The 23,991-nt window shown below is 53.2% G+C and overlaps 1 protein-coding gene across 1 annotated transcript; it reads right to left on the bottom strand.

Annotated features, from left to right (window-relative positions):
• Nucleotides 1-476: 476 nt before the first annotated feature.
• On the bottom strand, nt 477-22,874 carry LOC117870430 (spermatid-specific manchette-related protein 1-like). Its single transcript, XM_034757575.1, has 7 exons — nt 22,740-22,874; nt 12,463-12,610; nt 8,828-8,940; nt 7,532-7,607; nt 6,196-6,409; nt 3,924-4,013; nt 477-605 (listed from the first exon to the last, which is right to left on the bottom strand). The coding sequence occupies exons 1-7, from the start codon at nt 22,872-22,874 to the stop codon at nt 500-502; spliced, it is 882 nt and encodes a 293-aa protein (XP_034613466.1). The 3' UTR covers nt 477-499.
• Between the last annotated feature and the right edge of the window lie 1,117 nt (nt 22,875-23,991).

Genomic DNA, 23,991 nt, shown 5'->3' with positions numbered 1-23,991 from the left:
TTGGCAACCTTGGACCTGGTTGGGGGCAGGGGAGCAGCTTGGGTTTTCTTTCCCAGATCCCCTGGGATGTCAGTAAGCTCATCTGTGCAGGGCAGGGAGTGGCTTGTGTCCCACAGCCCCGCCTTCTAGTGAACTAGTCTGTGGCAAAGACAGACTCCAAAGGCAGCTCATTCTTCTGGAAGGAAGAAGGCTGCAAACTCTGGTGCTTGACAGGAGATTGCAGGGGGAGCTGGAGCCTCCGGCCTCCCTCAGGCAAGAGGAAGGCCCTAATCCCTTTTCCTGCCCAACCATCTTGAGCAGCAAAGCTGCCAGCCATGCAGAGGCTTGAGGGAGGGCTAAGAGCAGCTACACAGCAAAGTAGGTTTCCACCCTCCTCTTAGTCTTTGCCCCTTGTCCGATGCTGCCACTGGGAGGCGGGGATGTTTCACCAACGGCACCCTAAGGAACGAACACGCGAAGGTTGGCAAGACCCATTTTAATGGAAGCCTGACTCTGTTCTCTACCAGCACGGCGAAGTGGGGTAGGACTCCGACACAAACTCGGGATGGATGACGTAGTTATCCTTCTGCGGCCCGCCGGCCTTCTGGAAGTGACTCGTGTCCCACCTGGGAAAGGAGGAAAAACCGATGGATTGTAAGCCTCACCCACGCGGGAGGGTCCTTGCTAATCTACTTCCTACTGGTTTTCATTAGGAGATTCCAGGGAGCTTGCAAAGGGCAAGCTTTGGGAGCCATTCTCTTTGCTGATTCACTGCAGAGCGATGCTTCCACAGGTTCACCGTTTTTCTGCCCCATAGCGAATGCCTGGTCCTGGGATTTGGGGAGGGAGGTGGCCTGGTCAGTGGGGTCTCTGGTCGATGGGTGTGGCAGGTGAGAGACAAGGGGCTAAAAGGCACATGGGAGGCAGTGGGAGGGACGTGACGTGCTCGGGGGTTCTGGGAAAACCCCAGAGAATACATCTCCGCATAGCTAACTAGCCCACGCTGGTGCCTATCTTTTGTCTGCGGTGAGGCGAATACGAACAACAGGCAGATGAAATAAAGCAGTGGTGGGCAACCTGCGGTAATCCGCTGGCGGGCCGCGAGACACTGTTACATTGACCGTCTGCAGGCATGGCCGCCCACAGCTCCCAGTGGCTGAGGTTCGCCGTTCCCGGCCAATGGGAGCTGTGGGAATCAGTGGCCAGCCTGCGCCGCTTCCCGCAGCTCCCATTGGCCGGGAACAGCAAACTGCAGCCACTGGGAGCTGCGGGCGGCCGTGCCTGAGGATGGTCAATGTAACACTGTCTCGTGGCCCGCCAGCGGATTACCCTAACGGGCCACGTGCAGCCCGCGGGCCACAGGTTGCCCACCACTGAACTAAAGGTTTGTTCTAACCTTCGCCAGCATTGGAGAACCATTTTCAATCCCAATTTTAGCTAAAAGGATTCTTCCCCATGCACGTGAACACTGTTGCTAATGCTTGCACTATTTTGGTGCTTTCCTTAAAGCCCCAACTCCTGGAGTCATGTGATTACATGAGAATCTGTTTTTAAAAAAATAAGTCAGTTTCTAGCCCTCCTGGTTGCAGAGAGAAGTTGAATATGTGACCCAACTGGATTTTAAAGGCTCTGAAATCAGAATGCAAATAAGAACATTTATGATTTTTTTTTAAGTCTCACAATTTTGGGGGCCTGACCCCTGATTTTGGGCTGCTTGGGGTTGAATAAGGCCTACAACAACAAGGCTAAATTTAGTTAAACAGCCCTCCTCCCAAGGCCGGTTCCTGGTGATCATTGCCTTCTCAGTGGCAGGATCCTAAAAGTAAAGGGGGCAGTGATTAAGAGGCACTGCCAGAGGAATGGGTGAAGGACACAGCCAGGACACACCACAGCATGCTATGGTGTGACGTTATCTGATTAAAATATGACCATATAGATCATGGTTGCAACCACTGTTATATATTTGCAGCAAATCTTGTACAAAGGTTGCTGAGTGAGGTGTCTATGAAAAGATTATGATTTTCTGGTTATGATTGTGCTATCTGTATGCATGTATCATTTTTGTATGTGAAGTTATAAGTGTTGGCTCTATGCTTGGATTTCAAATGTTTGCTCCTGGGGTAACGCCCACAAGGTAGCTAGCCAGCACATCTTGGAGGGACTATTCAAATTAAGTGGCTCATCAAGAAACACTTGGTTGACAATGGACCACGGGAGATGCTCATCTACACTGAATGGACTGTCATGTAAACGTGCTGTCTGGAGCGCGGGTAATGGCTTCCTGCAATGACTGAGGAAAATTGGGCATGAACATGTGACTTGCCCAGGTGACTCCAAACTCCATCTTGTTGCTGTAATTTTCCACAGTAAGAACAATGGGATGCCCTTCACATGGCAAAAGCTATAAAAGGCCCTGGAAACCCCTCCATTTTGTCTTCAATCCTGCTTCTTGCCTCTGGAGGAACCTTGCTACAAACTGAAGCGCTGAACAAAGGACTGAATGACCCATCCAAGCAGTGGATGTACTCAAGAGATTTGATTTGAACCTGCAGTTTATTCTATCACTGCTACAAGCCTGAACCAAGAACTTTGCCATTACTGGATGTAATTGATTCCTTTAACCAATTTTAACTCTCACCTTTCTTTCTTTCTTTTTATAAATAACCTTTAGATTTTAGATTCTAAAGGATTGGCACCAGCTTGATTTTTGGATAAGATCTAAATTATATATTGACCTGGGAGTGTGGCTGGATCCGTTGGGATCAGAAGAACCTATTATTTGATGAGACTGGTGGTAAAGAACCACTCATCTCTGAATCCAGTGGGTTTTTTTGTTTGTTTTTGGTGGTGATATAAGAACTGGAATGCCTGAGGAAACTGCCTTTATGTTTTCTTGTTAGCCAGTGTGGTGAAACAGGAGTTTACTTTTGTGGCTGGTTTGGTATATCTTATGAAAGAATAACCACCAGTTTTGGCTTGTGTTTGCCCTATTTCTAAGCAGTTCATCCTGAATTTGGCATCCTCAGTTGTGACCCACGGCTACACTATGGAAACAGGGACACTGGATAACTAGGGCTCTGGGCAGATGATGATAACAAAAGCTAGTGCCACAAAGACTAGACATGGAAACCTGTTAAAAATGGCACCAAAACGAATCCCAAGCGATGGCCGCCCTATCTCAGTAGTGCTGTCAGTCTGCAGGGGTTTTGAATACTTACGTGGGGTTTTATGATTTCAAAGCACAATAGAGACATTAACTAGTAAATAAACCCTCACACCCCTGCCCAGGTTGAGAAGGCTACCAGGCAGTGGCTACCCCTGGTTTGCAGCTGGGGAACTGGGGAGGTGAAGTATAGTACAAATAATGAAAGCATTACAGCAAAAAGGCAACAAACCCATCTAAGCAACTGTTTCTAGGTCTCCTTTAAACACTCCTAGTTACATTTATAGTTCTGGGGACTCGCTCTGCTGGTCCTGGGCCCAAGTCACCATCCAAGGCTCCCGGCCCCCGGCAGGATTTGTTTTACATCAAGGTGACCTCTTGCAACCCTTTTGCTAACCGCTTCTCTTGCCGTCAGGCGAGGACCCCAGGGTGGGCAGAGCAAACACTCCTCCTTTGTTTGGTCCCTTACAATCCTTCATTATTTTGTACCATGAATAAAAGCATGGTGCTGTCCCTTAAAAATAAGCTCCTCCCACCCTGCAAACTCTGCCACTTGCTCCGTGACCTTTGGCAAGTCACTTAATCTATCTGTATTCCAGGGGCTACCATAATACATGCAGTCATTTGTCACGATTCACTTGAAACCCAAATGAGGGAAGTTCTAGCCTCTGGGGAAAGTCCAAGACTGTTGTGAGTTTCCTGTTCTCCCCAGTGTAAGACATGATTTTCTAGAGCCACGGTGCCCTTCCCCCACCACTGAACCCGGCTTTAACTTTCTTACTTAAGGTTCATATATGGGAAAGATTGCGGCGGGCTGTGCAAAGGTGCATAGTCCATCGTCTCTCGGCTGCAGCCGCAGTATGGGATATTCCTGAAACAAATGCAAGGGGATGGTTAGCGATAGCAACAGGCGGCCGGGCTTGCTCCTCTCTGCTCCCTCTCGTTTTGGTGGGCAGTGAGCTTACGTGGGAAAGATCCTTCCTCCCTCCTCACAAATGGGGCATGGTGGCGTCAGCAGCGTCAGAGACGCAAGTGGCGGCGGTAGGACTCTGGGGTGGAGTAGTAATGACAGGGAGAGGTCTGTCCACAGCACAGGGACTAACGTCCCAGGGGCAGGTTTTAGTGGGGCCGAGCACCCAGACTTTAACTGCAGGGAAAACCAGATCCCTGGGCTCCTCCGCTCCGAGCTGCTCCAGCTCTCTCCTCCACAGAGCGAGGTGGTGCTAGGAGCACTGCTCCTGGAGATGGAGGGGTTTTCAATGGGCAGCAGTGGGGCTACAGCGCTATCCTCAGAGGGCTAGGCAGGCAAGGGGCTGACTCCGAAGGCAAGGCAGGGCTGGGGCTTTGGCATGGTCTGCACCCAGGAGCAGCACCACTTTAACTACACCGGTTCCTGAGCAAACTGAGTGAAGCAGGCTGTGTATCGGCCGCTCTCAAATCGGTTTGAGAGCATCTGCCCAGGGAGATTGCATTGGTTGCGTGAAACAGGTTCACGCTTCGTAAAAACTGCAATTTCTGTGTGGCTGGACCCCATGGGTGATGGGCACTTTATAAACACCGAGACAGAGAGACGGCCCATGCCCCGGAGTAGGTTCCCCTGTGCAGTCTCTCGGATCCAAAGCAAAATAATACCCAGAGCTGCTACTGCAACCTCTCCGCCTGCCCGTCAGTCACTAACTCCGGGAGTCAGTCCTCTTCATATTGCCCATTGCTCCAGCACCCCAAGGACCCAGAGCTTTGACTATTTGGGTGTCCTGGCCTGTATTTGCCAGGATTGCTCTCATCTCCTGTGCTGAAGGTCCCACCCTTGGGTCACCCCTGACTCTTCTCGTCACTGCCCCTGCCTCTGCGGCTACAGAGCCTCCGGCCACGCTTGCGTATAGATATATCCCTCTTTACGGTATTGCCCTTACCTCTGCGGTGCCAGAGGGGACGTACCTGGCTCGCAGCCCTGTCCTGGGGAGCTGCAGGGCTGCTGCTGGCTACTCAAGCAAAGAGTTCTAGTGACTTCAGCTTGGGCTCACTGACAACTGCTCCCCAGTTGGGTGGAGAGGGAGGAGGGCACGGGGGTGTGGGCGGGGGGGGGGAGGGGCAGAGCACCAGTGGGGAGGAAAAAGGAGGAGGAGAGAACTGGGAAAGTGAGGGTGTGGAAGGCAGAGAGAGCAGGGAGGCAAAGGGGAATGAGAAATGAAAACACCGCCCAGGGAAAACCCAACGGACTGAGAAAGGGGACAGGTGCCAGAGTGTTGCCAACTCTCAAGATTTTGTCATGAGTCTCAGGATAATTACTGGGTTCCTTAAAGCCCCAGCTCCTGGAGTCACGTGGCTATGTGATGACTTCAGCCTTCATTCTTAAAGAAAAAGTAAGGGCTGTGGAGAAAGCATCAAAATGTGACCCCAGTGCGCCCCAAAGGCTCAAAAGCAGAAGGCAAATCAAAAGGACACCCAATCTATTCTTTTTACATCATCTCACGATTTTAAAGCCAATCTCATGATTTTTGGTGAGCCTGACTCATGATTTTTGAACCTTTGGGGCTGGCAATACTGGGAGAAGAACGAGTGAGAGGGGGATCTTACCCCAGGGCGGGATGGGAGGAGATGGGGGGTGCGCCAGGAGGTGGGGGGCGAAGGTGTCGGTCCTTTGCAAAGGGGCGTGAAAGGGCCCTGTTTTCTCTGCACTGATCCCCACCTCAGCCTCCCCTCCTACACGCCCTGCTCTCTCCTGATCCTCTTTCAATGATGTTCAGTTGTCTGGGCCCGGGGCGGCAGTGAAGGGCAGGGCCGAGAACACCCGTGTTTCCCTGAACGCTGCCTTTCCTTTCCCCAGCACTGGGCCTGCTCTTTGCCCCGCAATGCCCATCTGCCGGAAATGAGGGCCCGATCCTGCATGCCAAACTCTCCGTCTGCCCAGGGGAGCTTTGGGTGCGATGGGCAGGATCGGGGCCCGAGTTCTGACCCCCCGTGGGCCCTGCAGGAGCAATGAGGAAGGATGGGGCTGGATTCTGCTCTGCCCCGAGAGGGAAGTGTTATGTGCACTGTGTAACCCTCCGAACCTTACAATCTTCTCCACTAGCTGGTTGAGCTGCCTCTCGTTGCAGGGGGCGCCGTCCACGTAGTAATCCATCCCGCGCAGGCAGTAGTGGCGCCCGGTGCAGGGGCTGTAGTAGCCTTGGAAGGGCTTTCTCCCAGGGATGGTGGAACGGTGCTGGACGGAGGGGAGCTGGCTGCGGGATAAGCTGTTCAGCATGTTGACCACCACTTCCCTTTCTGAAACAAGAGGAGCCAAAAGGGTGGGGGAGGGGAAACCGGACATTCGCCGCCCTAGACGGAGAGCCTGGCCCTCAAGCGTTCTGGGTACAGCGCCCGTGGCAACTAGGGCAAAACCAGAGCAACCAAGGAGTTGCAGAATCCAAACGGGGGTGGAGAAGGGAGGATGGGTGGGCTAGTGACTAGAGCAAGGATCCCATGCTTACGTGTGTGTGTACTTGTGTGCGCATGCACATGCCACGTCTCCCTCTAGTGGCCGTGGGCAGGACAACAATCTACTACTGGGGCCAGCTACCGAATTGCTTCTTTAGCTCTAGTTACAGAGGTTTATAATAATATATGGAGATATCCCATCTCCTAGAGCTGGAAGGGACCTTGAAAGGTCATTGAGTCCAGCTCCCTGCCTTCACTAGCAGGATCAAGTACTGATTTTGCCCCAAATTGCTCCCTTGAGGCTTGAACTCACAACCCTGGGTTTAGCAGGCCAATGCTCAAACCACTGAGCTATCCCTCCACCCATGCTTGGGTGCAGAAAGGCCCCACTGGTGACCTGGGCAGGTGGGTCAATGCACAAGGGATTGGAAGCCCTCCACAACATTTCCCAAGGGGAGTGGCCCTTTAAGAAAGCTCCCAACATCCTCAAGGATGAAGAGACTCAGCAGTGCCATAAGCTACCAGCGGCGGGGATCAGCCAAGCCCACCGTGCCCCACTCCCAGCAGCCGCAGGGAGGAGGCACCTTCACAGCCTCAGGAACCCTGGTAACCTCAGGGATTCCTGACCGTGAGCTGCCTTGTGGGGTTGGTGAGTACGGGAACGGAGGTAGCTGAATTGGGGGCAGTTAATTGGCAAGTCCTGGCGTCGCCTTCAGAGCCCCAGACGGCAGCGACAGCAGAGCTTATGCTCCGGAATGGCTCCAGGGGCTTCCTGGTCTTTTGCAGCTGAAGGGACCCAGAAATGCTGCACATAAAAACCTCCCAGGGAAATATCTACCCGCTGCTCATTGCGGGACGCCTTCTGTTTCCAGCCTGCGAGGCATTGTATGGATTACAATCTCCCCCACTGGCTCTCCTGGAATCCCCACTCTCTCGAGGTAAGGTTATAGGAGGACCCAGTACAATTACCGTAATTATTGAGCCGGTCGGGCTTCGGCGGGTATTCCATGGGCATCCCGCGGAGAATGGTCTCCATCCCGGCTTCCTGCAAGGAAAGATTTCAGAGCCTTCATGTATGTCCAGCAAACGTGCAAAGCCCCCTGTTCGTCTCTGGATCAGGAACAGCCCGGGCAGCAAAAGCACAAGCTTCCCTCACCCTGCCCTGCCCTTGCCCGTGGGAGGTGAGAGCAGGCGCCATCCTTGCCTTGGCCTCTCTGTGGAGACCGCCAGCGTCGATGCTGCTTAGTGAACCGGTGGCTTTTCTGACGTGGCGAACGCTTGGCCACTGGGAACTGGGCCAACACCTAAGTCATTCCACAGACTCCGCCGAACCCAGAGTTACCTTGACCGTTTTCTTCTGTTTCTATTGCACAGAACTACACAGCACACGTGCCATGAAAACAGCACAGACACAGACACGTTTGGGGAGGATGCGTGCGCTCGGACTGTGGCCCTGCCCCAAGGCCCACCCCTGATCAGTCTCCTCCCCCCGAAGCCCCACCCATGCCCCATCCCGGGGCCCCACTCGGGCTCCTCCCAAAGGTTCCCCCCGTGCCTACTGCTTGTGCCTCTTCGCCCCCTCCCCCAGGCCCCTGCGCCTACCCACCAGTCGGCCAACTGAGTTGGCTGTCTGCCCACCGCTTGTGTGCACCTCTTCACCCTCTCCCACGAGGCCTCCATGCAGGCAGCGTGGGGCTGGGAAGAGGATGAGTGGGAGCGGGGCCTTGGGGCGGAGCGCATGCTCCAAAGGCGGCGGGCTGGCTGGTTGGGAAGGTTTAGCCTCCCCTGGCCTCTTATACCCACCGCCTTTGCACAGATCCTAGCTACGGATATTTGCAGTGTCTGAACCCTGTCTCTGAAAACACAGCTCTCCCTATGGAGCGGGGAAAGTCTGCTTGTAGCTGGAGCAACTCCTCGCTTCCTTCGGGAGGATGGTCTGGAGCCAGACGAAGCCAGGACGTCGCTTAGCGTGCAGGGGGACTGACTCCATTTTGCAGTGTTGCGCGGTTGGGGATGCCCTGCTGGAAGGTGCTATGCAAGTGCACAGAAGTATTATACTGGATTTTGACCTGGGTGATTAAGGGTAAAATTTGCAAAGCAAAGAGTGGAGAAGGAGCCAGCTGTACAATTCTTATTTGGCTGTAGGAAGAGTCACAGGGGCTGACACCCCACAGGCCACTTTGAAAGCATAGCCCCTTCCCTGCTCATCCGCCGCACCCCGCCTAGGGACGAGAAGCGGGCGCATTCTGGAGGTCCAGGATTTACCTTTGGAAGCCTGGGGAGGTAAGTGGTATATTTATTCCACCCCGCGCTGTTGTAGGGGCCTGTCCTCCACGTTGCGTACTTGTCTCCACTGACAAAAACTGGATTGTACTTTTCTGAAATGTAAACGGACAAACAGACAAACATTTCCTACCAGGGAGGAAGAACAATGGGATTCGCAGAGTCCTACACGTCAAGGCCAAAAAGGACCCTTAGACCACCTAGTCTGACCTCCTCTATTACATGGGCTGGAGAATTTCACCCAGTTCCCCCTGGTATTGAGCCCAATCACTTAAAGCATCTCTTCCAGAAAGGCACTCGTCTTGATCGGAGGGCATGAAGCTATGGAGAACCCACCCCTGCCCTTGGTAGTTTGTTCCAATGGTTAACCGCCCTCACTGTTAAAAAGTTTCAGAGTAGCAGCTGTGTTAGTCTGTATCCGCAAAAAGAACAGGAGGACTTGTGGCACCTTAGAGACTAACACATTTATTAGAGCATAAGCTTTCGTGGACTACAGCCCACTTTGTAGCCCACGAAAGCTTATGCTCTAATAAATTTGTTAGTCTCTAAGATGCCACAAGTCCTCCTGTTCTTTTTGTTAAAAAGTGTCATTTCTAATTGGAATTTGTCTGGCTTTACCTTCCAGCTGCTGCTGCTTGGTCTGCCTGACTCCGCTAGATTAAAGCGCCCTTGAGTGACGGGTATTTTCTCCCAGGGAAGGTGCTTAGACACGGTAAATCAAGTCACCTCTTCATCTTCTTTTCGATAAGCTACACAGACTGAGCTCTTTCAGTCTTTCACAGTCAGGCTTCCTCCCCCCACCCAACCCTTGAATCGTTTTTGTGGCTTTTTACCCGTCTGAGTTTTCAAAACCCTTTTCACCATGTGGGCACCAGAGCCGGACCCAGGGTTCCAATACTGGTCTCACCAGTGCTGTAAACGGAGGCCAGATCACCTCCTTTCCCCGACTCACTCCTCTCACGCTTATGCAGCCCAGGATCACATTAGCCCTTTTGGCCCCAGCAAACCGATTAACGTGGAGCTAGCCAAAGCTGCTGGGCGGGAGCTGGGGTCCGTAACAAAACCCAAGGCAAACAGCCCCGCCATCCAAACTAACTCAGCTCCAGCCTGTCAAGTGTGCGCCGGGGAATCCCACAATGCTGGCGGGACCAATGCTGGTGCCTCAGTAGGTGCCACCATCCCCACTGGAATTAGACATTAATCAGTTCCACAGCATGGTGCAAGGGATTCTGGGATGCTGGAGGTGCCCTCTTTTGGATGGGACATACAGCTGAGACCCTGACCCCTCAGACCCTTTTAAGATCCTCTGGCACTGGCCAAATTACAACTCAGGGAATGCATTCTGCCCACCTGAAGTCTCTCTTCAGTGTCAAGTGGATTCTTCCTCACTTCCCATCCTCCACTGTGGTCTAGTATCCCCGTACATTGTTACACAGCAGCTGTGTGCCTCACCAGAGGTGGCTGCTGTGCAGTGGTGGGTTAAGTGTGCCCTGGGCAGAGTTTGCGCATCAGGTGGTTACATTGGGGGCTGGAAGGCACTGCAAAAATAGACAGTGGGGCACCAGCTAATGCTGCACGTATTTCTTATTCTAAATAACGGTAGTCTCTCTGGCACTGCTGTGTGAGAACTGAGTCAAATGTGGACTTCTGAATAGCACATGCTCTGCTGTTGGCCTTCCACTCGACAGCAGGCTTCAAGAACAGCAGCGCACAGTGCCGCCATACCAGAGTTGATGCGGTGAGCAGGGCCGGAGAAACTAGAGCAAGATTTGCAACAATAGGCACCTATAGTCAGCCTCCGAGGGCCTTATTTAGGCATGTAAGTTAGTGGCGTGAAGCTGACGTCGGGGGGAGCCCAGCACTTTGGAAAATCAGGAGCTTAAATAAGGATTTAGGGGCCTAACATTGGGCTCCTGTCGTGGAAACTCTTGGCCTAGGTGCAACAGCCTCGTACTTTAAAACAGCCCTTTTGGTGCGTCAGCAGCAGGGGTGAGGGGCCAAGGGATTGTCCCAGGGAGCCAATTAACTGCACCTCTCCAGGGTGTTGCTGGCCTGGCCGTGAGGGCCAGAGGGAGAGAGGAACCACGCATGGGTTTTTTAAAAATCAGCTTCCCTCCCTCCCCACTAGCCCTTTGCTTCTCTTCCCATTTCTAGGACGAAGATGAACCTCCCAAGCCGGGGGAGGCAGCACTGACCCAGCACCCGTAGAAGCCAGGGAAGGGCAGTCCCAGGGTGGAGCCCCCATCTGCCACACTGCAGGGTCCAGGGGGCAGCGCCCCGGCTGCCAAGCAAATAGGTCAAACCTGGACTGGGCAGGAAGTGAAAATGGCCATAGCCTATCTCTGCCCGGCGCAGGATTGCTCTCCGCACACTGGGCTCTGGGGCTGTGCCCGGTTCCGTTGACATGTCCCCGGCAATGAGGGTCCCACCCTTCCCCTGGGAGACGATTCCACAGCCTGGTACGTTACCCCCCCCCCCCGTCTGGGGGCTTTTCCTGCTGTTCAGCCTAAATCCTCCTTCAGGTAATTCCATCCCATCGTTCCCAGTTCCCAGAGTCCTTTCCTGCTGCTTGATGGTTATACACGCAGGCTGCTGTCCCTTCTCTGGTGCCCCTGGGGTGGCAGGAGCGGCGTACAGGTGCCCACAGACAGTCCCATTTGCCCTTCCCTCCTGGTGGCAGAACGAAGGACAGCTGGGAGGAGAGCAGAGACAAGTGGACCAGCCTGGGGCTCTTCAGAGAGAACAGGGGAGCTTAGCTAGCCACCTTGACTCCATGCCAGCCAGGCTGCTGGCTTCCCCAGGTGCACTCCTCTTCCCTGTCCCCTCCCACCCTGTGCCGTAGTAATATGGAGGCAGAAGGTGGGGGTGGGTGGAGGAGCGGAGCTTGTAATCAGGTAGAGGGGGAGGGGAGCACCGTGCAATGGGCATGCATCATGTGGAAGAGGAGGCCTCAGAGGAACTGGTGCAACCTCAGCAGGGCTGGTGGGTTTCGATGGTCCTGGACTCTAGGGCTGAGACTTTCCAAAGCACCCCCGGAGGTCTGGATGCTGGAATCCCATTCGTTCTAATGGGAATTGGGTGCGCAAATCCTTTGACCTCTGCACCTGGAATCTGGGCACTGAGGCCGGCTGGCCCAGGATCCAGGAGCGGCTGGGTGCATCCTGGCCTGACTTGTGAATGCTCCGTGGCTGGGCCAGACCGGCCACGCCTGCTTCCTCAAAGAGGGCCCCGCGTATCAGCAGCAGAGAACCACACAAGGAGCCCAGCAGTGAGAGAGCTGCTTCCCCACTGTCAATGCTGAGCACTGGGTCTCTGCACTGGGGAGGAAGGGTCTGTATGGAGGAGAAACGGGTTTCTTGCAGGAGAACAGGTAGGGATGCACAGGGTGGGGACCTGTGCTTGCTCCTGGCGGCCTTTGCTTGTACCGCAGCCTCCTGGCCTCCAGCCACCCAGCCAATCTGCCCCTGTTCGGCACCCCAAGGCCCACTCTTCTTTAGGAACCCCCGGGCTCTGAGTGCAGTTCCCAGCACTGGGTGGGAGCACGCTATGCACGAGCTGGAAGAAGAGGGACAGGGAGCTGGGCTGTGGGGCAGGTGGTTTAAACAATCCAGCAATACCTTCGGGTCTGGTTACCCAATACTTTTCTGGCCTATAGGCTGTTGGTTCTATCGCGTTCTTATAGGAATAATCCTGCACTGCATGCTTAATCATCTTCTCCAGCTGAGCTTGGTTCACCTGATTTTCCACTCTGGGCCTCGTTAACCCCTAAAGGCAACAGAGAGTTGGGAACGAAATCAGTTAAATGTTGCAAGGATACCAGCTTGCCCTTTGCAAATTCCTCTGTGTTTGGGATAAAGCCAATTAAATTCAAGGCTGCAGTGAAGGGGGAAAGTCCATGGGCATCAAGGCGTGTCATGACTGATAATATGCTCGTCACTGTGGCCACCCAGAGTGTAACAACAAGATCAGAGCTAGAGCTGAAAACCTCATTCTCAGAAAGCCTCTGCACTTGAGTAAAAGGGAAATCACCTTTAGTAGTTAGTCATATAGGGCCTATGACACACAGCTGAGCAGTTCTGGTTACAGCCAGTAGGAGGTAGCTAAGCTAGTTCAGTGTGCAAATCTGAATGCTCTCCTTCTTCAAAGTATATAATGGCAACACCTGACGATAACATGGTGCTTTTATCCATAGACATCAAAGTGCTTTGTAGAGGTAGGTTCCCTACTTTTATTTTTGCAGGTGATGGAATTGGAGCCAAAAACCAAAGGAGGAATCAGTGTACTGCCAGGATTAAAATTTAGAACCTCCTAGCTTCCCGTCCTACCCCAAAACCAATAGTCACATGGGCAGAAAACAGCCCCACGACCATTTGCTCATGGATTCCCAGTGGCACTGTCCATGCACACAGGAGTGCGTGTTCGTTTGTCATATGCACATGAACGGGTACAAGAACAAGTGCCTGCAAAGAGGAAGTTTAAAAGCTCACTAGAACTCAGCCACTAACCTGGCTTGTTCTGGATATTTTGGAGCTACTCTGGTATGCCGTGGGTTAATGCTTATTGGTGTGTGCGCACTGGAACTGTAGGTGCTCCTTTGGCATCCCGCAACACATGATGCTGCATCAAAATATTGTCCCGTAACAATGGAGCCTGGTGCCCTTTCACCATCCCTGGAAGTGATGTAAGAACATGTGACTGTCTCCTCTGGAGGGAGGGTAGCGTGGCCTACTGGATAGACACCAAACGAGGCTTTAGAAGAGCTGGTTCAAACCCCAGCTGTACCATGAACACACAAACTCATGTCTATTTCCCTTCCCACCTTTAGTCTGGCCTATTTATTGAGCTCTTGGAGGCAGGGACTGTCTCTTTGTCCAGCACTCAGCAGAAGGGGGCCTCTCCATGCCAGGGAAATATAAATCGGAATAAAAGCACTGTCGTCGTAAGCAGGGTGATCTCAGAAATACCAAGGCGCACGGCAACCACAAGGGTGTCTCCCACTGAACACTCAAAATGACCACCCACGTCCTCCCTCTTAAGCGCCCAGAAATGCCCCTTTAACCCAGGCCCCTACAGCGAGCACAGGACGAGCCCTTGTTGCTCACACTCAGATCTCTCCTAACCCACTTCTCTGAAGCTTTTCTACCGTAATCCACTAAAAACATGCACAGACATGCACCACCCTGCACAGCAGGCTGCCCAGGGGATGGCAGTTTGAACCGGATTGGTTGGGTCTTATTTGCATTGCACGCTCTCTGGACCGGGTACAGTGGGGGCCCCATCCTGCCACCTCCGGGAGACTCAACGTTGGCTTCAACAGAACGTAAAAAATCTCTAAACTGGTGACTGGTGTGGAGAAAGTGAATAGGGAAGTGTGATCGACCCCTTCTCATACCACAAGAATCAGGGTCACCAACTGAAATGAATAGGCAGCAGGTTTAAAACAAACAAAAGGAAGTATTTCTTCACACAACGCACAGTCAGCCTGTGGCACTCACTGCCAGGGGTTGTTGTGAAGGCTGAAACTAGAACAGGGTTCAAAAAAGAACTAGGTAAGTTCCTGAAGGACAGGTCCATCAATGGCTATTAGTCAAGATGGTCAGGGGTGCAACCCCATGCTCCAGTGTCCCTAAACTTCTGACTGACAGGAGCTGGCACTGGGCGACAGGGGATGGGTCACTTGATGATTCCCCGTTCTGTTCATTCCCTTTGAAGCACCTGACATTGGCCACTGTCAGAAGACAGGATTTCTGGGCTAGACGGACCATTGGGCTGACCTATTATGGCCATTCTTATGTAACACACTCAGGCCCTCTAGCCTGTCAGTGCTCATACAGGGCTGAGTGCCCAATCCGTAACAAAGGGGCTGGTCCATCTTCAATAGCTCAGACGTTCTCCTGCCCACGCTCTGGGCTCAGCTTTCACCCTTCCGGGGCTCTCTTTCATCGCCCCCACCAGCCCTTCCTGGGCTCACTGCTCCCTCCTCCCATGCCTTCCTGCTTGGAGACTTTCCCTGCTTTGGCAGGCCATGCCCAGCCCTACCTAGCCGGAGTCTCCCTGCAGTGTCACAAGATCTCCTACCTCCCTGCAGACACCTCCATCTTCCCCCTGCCTAGATTTCTCCCTCATCTATCCCACAGGCCCGGTTGACTCACGTGCCCCATTTTCCCCACCTGGAGAAGCGAGTTAGTGTCACAGGTGGGAACTGAGAGACCCACCCCTACTGTTAAAGGACCAGCCACCCTGTGACCTCCCAGATTGGCTGGGGAACCACCTCTCCAAGTTAAGCTCCTCTCCTCTCCGCCCTGCTCCTTCTGCAGCAGCGAGCATTGTGGGTAAGAGGTGCCCCAAAAAGAGACTGCATTGCTATGATACTGCAGTGCTTCCTGAAGGCCGGACGAGTCAGGCAGGGCCCATTTGAGTGGGGTGTGGAAAAGGCTTTCGGCCTGGGGACCGCAGGCGACATCTAACCCCAGGGCCCATGAGAACCGTCCCACTGCCCATTTTGTCACAGTTTCGGTCTGGTCCCTGGCTCTGTGCCCTGTGGCTCTGTTTCCTTTTAGGGCTGTCATGTGTGAGCGCTGGTCGGAGGAGGGGTCGGCCAGCATGACGTCAATTAGAAGCATTCATTTATTATGCTTTGTACTGTCAGATAAAGCACTCCCACTCCAAGCTCTTTACAATAAAAAGCAGCCATTAAATAGACAGACACCCTCCACTGACACCAGTGCACCATACCTCAAGTCCCATCAAAGATCTCCCCCAGTAAATCCACCACGAACCTCCATGTACCACCCCACCTGGCAAATAGCCCTGCAAGCCAGGGACCGAAGATGGGCCTGGCCACAAAGGCATAAAAAGCACAGGGCAAGAGAGTCAGCCAGTCAACCGTGTCTGCTGTGTAGAATTCATGCAAGAAAGGGAGGAATTGCTGGTCTGTTACTCGGAACACCAGACAAGTCATGAGGTCAGCAGATGTGTGTTTCCACTGTCGGTTGCTGGATGAAACTGGGCCCGTGTATGTCGCTATTGTTCCTTCTTGTGCCTTAAGATCCACAGAAGATACAGGCCCAGACCCTCAAAGATATGTAGGTTCTTAACTCCCTGGGAATTAAGTACCTAAATATCTTGGAGGATCAGGGCCATAAGCCCTAGCAGATTCATCGATTTAAAGGCTTCAAATGGTTGTGAATCCATCCAGTAATAGCACTACCTTCTCCTTTAACTGAGGTGCCAGGGACCTGAGCTGGAACCAAAGGTCCTGGGGTTTGTCCCTCTGTGGGGTGAGCTGACCACAGGTGTGTCTGTTGTACGACGGTGACCCCAACAGACGGGGAGGTGAAAGAGGGTCAGATCCCTCCCAGTGCCCAGAAGGAGAGAAAAAAGAGATCTGTCAATTTGAAGGGAGAGGGTGTGGCTTGGCCTCAAGACAGGGGCTTGGTGAGTGGAAGAAGAATATGATACTTAGCTCGTATAGCGCATTTTTCATCAGTAGATCTGAGGGCTTGTCTTCACTACCCGCCTGGATCGGCGGGTGGAAATCGATCTCTCGGGGATCGAATTATCGTGTCTCATCGGGACGCGACAATCGATCCCCGAATCGACGCACGTACTCCACCAGCGCAGGTAGGACTAAGCGCCGTTGACGGGGGAGCCGCGGCGGTCGATTTGCCACCATCCTCACAGCGGGGTAAGTCGGATAAGATACGTTGAATGCAGCTATGCTATTCGCGTAGCTGAATTTGCATATCTTCTCTTCTCTCCCCCCAACACCCAAACATTCTCAGCATGGGCGTGGGAATCTTTGCAAAGCACCGGACACACTTCACCAGCGGACACCCCTTCCGCCAGGCCTGAAAGCAGCAGCCTTTAAACAATACACAACAGCCCTGCACAGCAGTTCAGAATAAGCCAGAATCCCGGCTCCAGCTGCAGCGGGAATGAGTGGGCAGAAGGGATGTAGCTGTGGTGTCAGGGATGATACCCTCCGCCTTGTCCCACAGGATCTTCAGTCATCACGGAGATGCTGATGCTGATGATATTTTGCTTTGCAGGAGGGTCTAGAGCAGGGGTCTCAAACTCAAATGACCATGAGGGCCTAGTGTGACCAGATGGCAAATGTGAAAAATCGGGATGGGGGTGGGGGGTAATAGGAGCGTATATAAGAAAAAGACCCAAAAATCGGGACTGTCCCTATAAAATCGGGACATCTGGTCACCCTACGAGGGCCACATGAGGACTAGTACATTGGCCCGAGGGCCGCATTAACTGACACGTCCCCCCCGCCACCCTCGGCCCGGCCCCCACTCCACCCCTTCCATGAGGCCTCGCCCCTGCCCCGCCTCTTCCCACCCCTTCCCTGCCCCCATTCCAACCCCTTTCCTGAAATCCCCACCCCAACTCTGCCCCCTCCTGCCCCCAGGGGGCACAGGAGGGGTGTGGGATGTGGCAGGGGCTCAGGGCAGGGAGATGGGGTGTGGGGTGCAGGAGGGGTGAGGGGTATAGCAAGGGTGCAGGGTGCGGCAGGGGGCTCAGGGCAGGGAGTTGGGGTGCAAGAGGAGTGTGGGGTGCGGCAGGGGGCTCAGGGCAGTGGGTTGGAGTGCAGGGTGCGGCAGGGGGCTCAGGGCAGGGGGTCAGGGTGCAGGAGGGATGCAGGGTACGGCAGGGGGTTGGGCTGCAGGAGGGGTGCGGGCTGCGGCAGGGGGTTGGGCTGCAGGAGGGGTTCGGGGGGCAGGATCTGGCCCGGCGCGTATCGGGGGGCAGGGCAGGCTCCCTGCCTGTCTGCCCTGTCCCCACGCTGCTGCCGCCCCTTCTCTTTCCGGAGCAGCGCGGGGGCAGGGCAGGCAGGGAAGAGAAGCGGGGGCAGAGGGGCTTGCGGGTCGCAGAAAATAACCCAGCGGGCCGCATGTGGCCCCCAGGCCGCGTGTTTGAGACCCCTGGTCTAGAGGCCCCAGTGCACTAGGTGTTGTAACGCCCACAGTAAGAAAAGTCCCTGACCCACAGTGGTTGCAATCTAAAAGCCCCACAGCCGCCTACGGTAAAGGGATTCTGATGCAAGCCTCGTTGGAAAGACAACAGAGTACCCCGGCCATCAACTTTCCTGCTAAGGGAAAAACCACAAAATAACCCCCTGGCCTGCAGCCCCCTTCAAAATGTTTGGCAGTTTCCTGTCCCACTCCCAGTTTAGCCCAAAGCTGCTGAGCTTATGTCAGTGGTCCCCAAATTTTTCAGCGTCACGTTCCTCCCCTTGCCCCTGTCCATGCCCCCTAGGACACAGACAGGGGTAAGGGGGCTGGGGCCACAGCTGGGGGTGGGTCTGGGGCCAGGAGTGGGGGCAGGGCTGGGGGCAGGGCTGGGAGTGGAGTGGGGCTGGGTGATGCTCCCTCCCCGCTCCCCGAGGGGGCTGGCCTGGGACCTGCGATCCCCCCCCAAACATTCCTCCATACCCCCCTAGGGAGGTGCACCCCACAGTTTGGGGGCCTGTCACCTGATGCTGTCCACACCCTGGGTGCCAGGCTCACAGACCATCGGGAACCCGTCCTTCAGCTAACAGGGCTGTAGATTAGCAGTCTGAGGCGTGGGAGATTTACCTCTGTAATAAACTTGTTTTCTTCCCACAACGTAAGTGGCCGTTCCCTGTAAGTCTGTTTCACAGTACAAGGCGGTCGGTAAGATTCTGTATAGGTGCTGATCGGCGTCTTTGTTTTATGAGCAAAGAGGAACATCTCTCAAACGGGTCCTTGGAAGGGATTCCACCTTCCGTCTAAACTACGTCTCAACTGATTCCCCACGAGCCAGCAAGGGCTTTATGCCTGAAGTTAATTTCTGGAGTCCACCACAAGCCACGCTGAGGGGTGAGACTATGAAAAAGGCTCTCTGTACTACTGTAGCAAATTAAAAGTCTGTCTCCCAAATCTGACCACCTCCCCCAGTCACCAGCCCTGCTTGCATCACCAGTGATGTCACAGTCGGTTGGGTCAACCACATTGTAGCTAAAATTTAAAAGCGAGATCCCTGTGGATCCAACCCTTCGGGCAGGTAGATTGTATCAAAACAGGGTCCTTTGGCAGATGGGAAACGATTGCCCATAATATCAAAGGCAACCCCTTGGCACAGAGGCGCCGACTTTCTGATCTGCCGGGGGCCCTTGACCCCTGCTCCGCCCCAGGCCCGGCCCCTACTCTACCCCTTCCCCCAAGGCCCCACCCCACCTGCCTCTTCCTGCCCCCCCGCCCCGCCCTGCCTTTTCCCACCCTGTTCCGCCCCCTCCCTCCAGCACAATCTGCCCTCGCTCCTCCCCCTCATCTGCCACCTTCAGTGAGTTCCTAGCCACCTCCAAACCCAAGTCACAATTGCTCCAGCTGTGTCTCTCTCTCGCCATCTGCCTGGGGCGATCACCATGCTCTATGAGAGCCCCCTGAGATAAAATCTTTCACCATTGCCCCATTACGTGTAAGGTGCTCGCTAGCACGATGGATATGCACCCATGTACCCTGGCTGGCTGGGGAGAAAGGCCCCGTGTTTAGTCACATCCGAGGAGCCGGTTCTGTGGGGTGACTGGCTAGGCAGCGGTTCTGCAGAAAAGGACCTAGGGGTGACAGTGGACGAGAAGCTGGATATGAGTCGACAGTGTGCCCTTATTGCCAAGAAGGCCAATGGCATTTTGGGCTGTATAAGTAAGAGCATTGCCAGCAGATCGAGGGACGTGATCATTCCCCTCTATTCGACATCCCCGCATCTGGAGTATTGTGTCCAGTTTTGGGCCCCACACTACAAGAAGGATGTGGAAAAATTGGAAAGAGTCCAGCGAAGAGCAACGAAAATGATTAGGGGGCTGGGGCACATGACTTATGAGGAGAGGCTGAGGGAACTGGGATTGTTTAGTCTCCAGAAGAGAAGAATGAGGGGGGATTTGATAGCTGCTTTCAACTACCTGAAGCAGGGTTCCAAAGAGGATGGATTTAGACTGTTCTTAGTGGTAGCAAATGACAGAACAAGGAGTAATGGTCTCAAGTTGCGGTGGGGGAGGTCTAGGTTGGATATTAGGAAACACTATTTCACTAGGTGGGTGATGAAGCACTGGAATGGGTTCCCTAGGGAGGTGGTGGAATCTCCTTCCTTAGAGGTTTTTAAGGTCAGACTTGACAAAGCCCTGGCTGGGATGATTTAGTTGGGGATTGGTCCTGCTTTGAGCAGGGGGTGGGACTAGGTGACCTCCTGAGGTCCCTTCCAACCTGATATTCTATGATTCTATTTGACCAAGGCGTGAGCGGAGGCCAAGGCACGCCTGGAGCCTGAGACATGCAGGAGTGAGCAGGGGCATCTCAGTGAGAGGCGTCCAGGATGTGAGCTGGGGCGTAGGGGTTCGGGTGGCAGGAGGGGAGTACATTGGACTATGATGCATACAGACAGACATGTACCGATTTAATAGCAAGTGCAGTAATTCAGAAATAATACAACACATGGACTGTTGGGCATTTAAATGGAGGCGGGGGGTGGGGGGGCAGTCAGGTACCTGGTAATCAGCAGGGTACAAAGGCTGGCTGGAGAGAGAGGTCAGATCGTTAGGAGAGATGAGGTTTGGCTTAGACACATCCCCATAAAACATAGTGTGACCCCCCTGCCTAGGATGTTGGCAGCAGGAATCAGACCTGAGCCTTCTAGAGCTAAAAATCCCAGTTCTAGCCCCTGGCAGGCTCTAGCAGACCCATAAACCTCCATATGGCCTGGCCTCCTGAGGTAGACAGCGCACCACATTGCATTAGTAGGGGTTACAGAAATGACCCCCCCTTCTTCCATTGCCAGGTCGCCAGTATTCTGCGGAGCTCTCTCATCCCCACCGCCGCGCCCATCCAAGGGGATGGCTTGTCGGATCTTTCTGACCATGACTGCCTGAGCGGGCTGCACCGCCTCTCGGCCTCGGGCGCTTGGGAGCCAGTCTTTGCTATGTTCACTTCATGACCAATGACTCCCTCCCACTAATTGGAGTGATTAGATTATTGGCGATGGGAAGTAGATAATTAATAAGCGGCTGCTGCTGGCAGCACCTCCTGGAGTACAGCATGTCTTTCCTCCTCAGCCTGCAGTGAGCTTGTGTTGCAATGAGCTGGCTGGGGTGTGCATGCAATGCTGTCCCCTACTAGATAGACCCAGAGCTGCCTAGCTGTGTGTCATACGCCCCATACTGCTAAGTGCCCAGGCTGAGCCTGCATTGCCCCAAAAGAGCCTCCTTGTGATTATTTAACCTCCCTTTTTTGGACACTCTCACTCTGCACCTCAGCTCGAAAACATTTTCTAATGGTCATTCACCAGTTCTGCCACAATCTGGACAGCAGAGGGTGCCGGGTACCATATTCCAAGCCAAAGGACAGATGCATAGAGGGTGGTAGTGGAAAGTTCATGCACAGAGAAAGAAGCTGGCTGGCTGCTCAGATACCATGTCTGTGGAGAACAGTCTGAACCTGGAGGCAGGGGAACTTTTGTATATTATGTTCATTGTTACCAGCTGGCAAAAATTCATCAGACATTTGCTTATAGGCTGTTCTGCAGGGTTTTCATCCACAGCTCTAACTCACCCGGCATGTTTCAAAAATCTCTAACGAGAAAATTACTGTGATGACTTGTGGAGGCCTCGACAGCTGGGAACCCCCCAACAGCCCAGTTCTAGTTTGGCCATGCACAGAGCCTCAGAACCAAGGAGACTAACCAGGATCCACTGAAAGACACGACAAGATAGTCCAGTCTGCGATCTCTGGAGTGTCTTTAACCAGAGGTGGTTTGCAACGAAAGTGCCCCCAAATTTGGCACCTAATTTGGATAAAACTATGGTCTATAGAGACAATAGGGCCCAGCGTGCAATGTCACATCGAAATCTAAATGGCCAGGACATATTCCATTACAGTCAACCTGTGGGACATGTTGCCAGGGGATGTTTTGAAAGTATAACGGGGTTCAAAAAAGAATTAAATAAGTTCATGGAGTCCATCAATGGCTATTAGCCAAGATAGTCGGGGACGCAACCTCATACTCCAGCTGACCCTAAACCTCCAGCTGTCAGAAGCTGGGAGTAGACGACAGGGGGTGGATCGCTCTGTAACTGCCCTGTTTGTTCATTCCCTGTGAAGCATCTGGCACCAGCCACTGTCAGTGACAGGATTCTGGGCTAGATAGACCATTGGTCTGACCCAGTATGGCCGAATTTATGTTGTGACCTATAGTCGCCATGGACTGCCTCTGTGTATTATTTTATAGCACTTACAGCCAGGTGCTTCACAGCGCTAACAATGAAATCCCTGCCCACTAAGAGCTATGGCTGGCCCGAAGGACACCATGACTTCAGTACAGACTGTTGTTAGTGAAAGCTTTCCATTTGGGACTGGCATGCAGCTCTCCTTGCACAGAGGAACATGAACAAATGAAAATGTGGCCTCCTGGCTCAGGCAGTGGACTGGGCCTCTGGAAACATGGGTTCTGTTCCTTTCTCTGCCACTGACCTGCTGGGTGACCTTGGTCAAATCACTTCCCCTTGCAGTGCCTCAGTTTCCCCATCTTAAAATGGAGAGAACGATACTGGCCTCTTATGAAAAGTGCTATCTAAGCATTACAGTAGCTGCATTTATTATTTCCGTCCCACAGCAGTAGTGACCAGCGCTCATTTATAAACGAGGACAACAACAGATTGCCTCTCGCTCACCAGCTGCACTTTTAGGTAGTTTAAAGTGATACTGTTACCACCACGCTGGCACGGCTGCACAGTCAAAACGCTAAGTGGAAAGGGGAGACCCACATTTTATGAGGACACCCAAAACGTCATAAAAATCAGTATCTGAAGGGCTTATGGGGCTTACTGAGATCCTGCGTCTGATAACACTGCCTACTGGGGGAGGGGGAGATTTACCTCCGTCACAAACTTATTTTCTTTCCACAGAGTATTCGGAGGTTCCTGGAAGGTTTTTCTCATGCTGTTCGGTGCTCTGTAGGAGTCCGTGTAGGTGCTGATGGGGGTCTTGGTTTTACGGGCGAAGAGGAACATCTTGAAACACACCCGTGTGGGGGAATCCTTCTTCAAATACACTCAGCGACTCCACAGGTCACGGGGACACGTCATCCGCCAAGGGGTCTTGTGCCTCAACGTCATTAGATTAGGATTCCCCACCCCCTCTAATGTCTGTGGCTGGCGGGGAAGGGAGAGGGGCTCTGCATGCTGGGGTGGCAAACTAATGTGTGTTCCTTGAATGTGACAGCCTCTCCCACTCACTAACCCTGCTTGCATCACAGGTGATGTCACAGTAAACGAGCAGGGAGATTTCATCACCTCCAGAGTCAAGGCCTTTGCATTTGCGCCAAGTTCCAACCTATATGTAACATGCTGTGCTGCTATTAACACGAGGAACCAGAAAATCCTCGTCCTAGGACACGTCCCTTTTCCCAGTGGGTTGCCGCATTCTCCAGTGGCATTCTGTTCCAGCGGACACCATTTTGCTGTATGTCTTCTGCTCTCTTGGCCATAGCAGGAGCAAGGCTATCTTATTAAGCAAAAAGAACAGGAGTACTTGTGGCACCTTAGAAACTAACAAATTTATTTGAGCATAAGCTTTCGTGGGCGTATGCAAATTAGAGACCATTAACTTTAGATTTGAACAGAGCCTGGGAATGGCTGGGTCATTACACCGATTGAATCTATTTCCCCATGTTAAGTATCTTCTCCCCTTCTATGGGCCACCTTGATTATCACTTCATAACTTGTTTTTCCTCCTGCTGATAATAGCTCATCTTAATTGATTGGCCTCTTACAGTTGGTTGGGCAACTTTCACCTTTTCATGGGCTCTGTATGTATAAATATCTTCTTGCTGTATGTTCCAGTCTATGCATCCGAAGAAGTGGGCTGTAGCCCACGAAAGCTTATGCTCTAATAAATGTGTTAGTCTCTAAAGTGCCACAAGGACTCCTGTTCTTTTTGCGGATACAGACTAACACGGCTGCTACCCTGAAACCTGTCTTATTAAGCAGCAAAGAGTCCTGTAGCACCTTATAGACTAACAGACGTATTGGAGCAGGAGCTTTCGTGGGTGAATACCCACTTTGTCGGATGCACGCACAGGACTCTTTGCTGCTTTTACAGATCCAGACTAACCCGGCCACCCCTCTG

Source organism: Trachemys scripta, unplaced genomic scaffold, assembly GCF_013100865.1.
Source record: "Trachemys scripta elegans isolate TJP31775 unplaced genomic scaffold, CAS_Tse_1.0 scaffold_28, whole genome shotgun sequence".
NCBI classification, from domain to species: domain Eukaryota; kingdom Metazoa; phylum Chordata; order Testudines; family Emydidae; genus Trachemys; species Trachemys scripta.
This window is presented reverse-complemented; position numbering and strand designations above follow the sequence as displayed.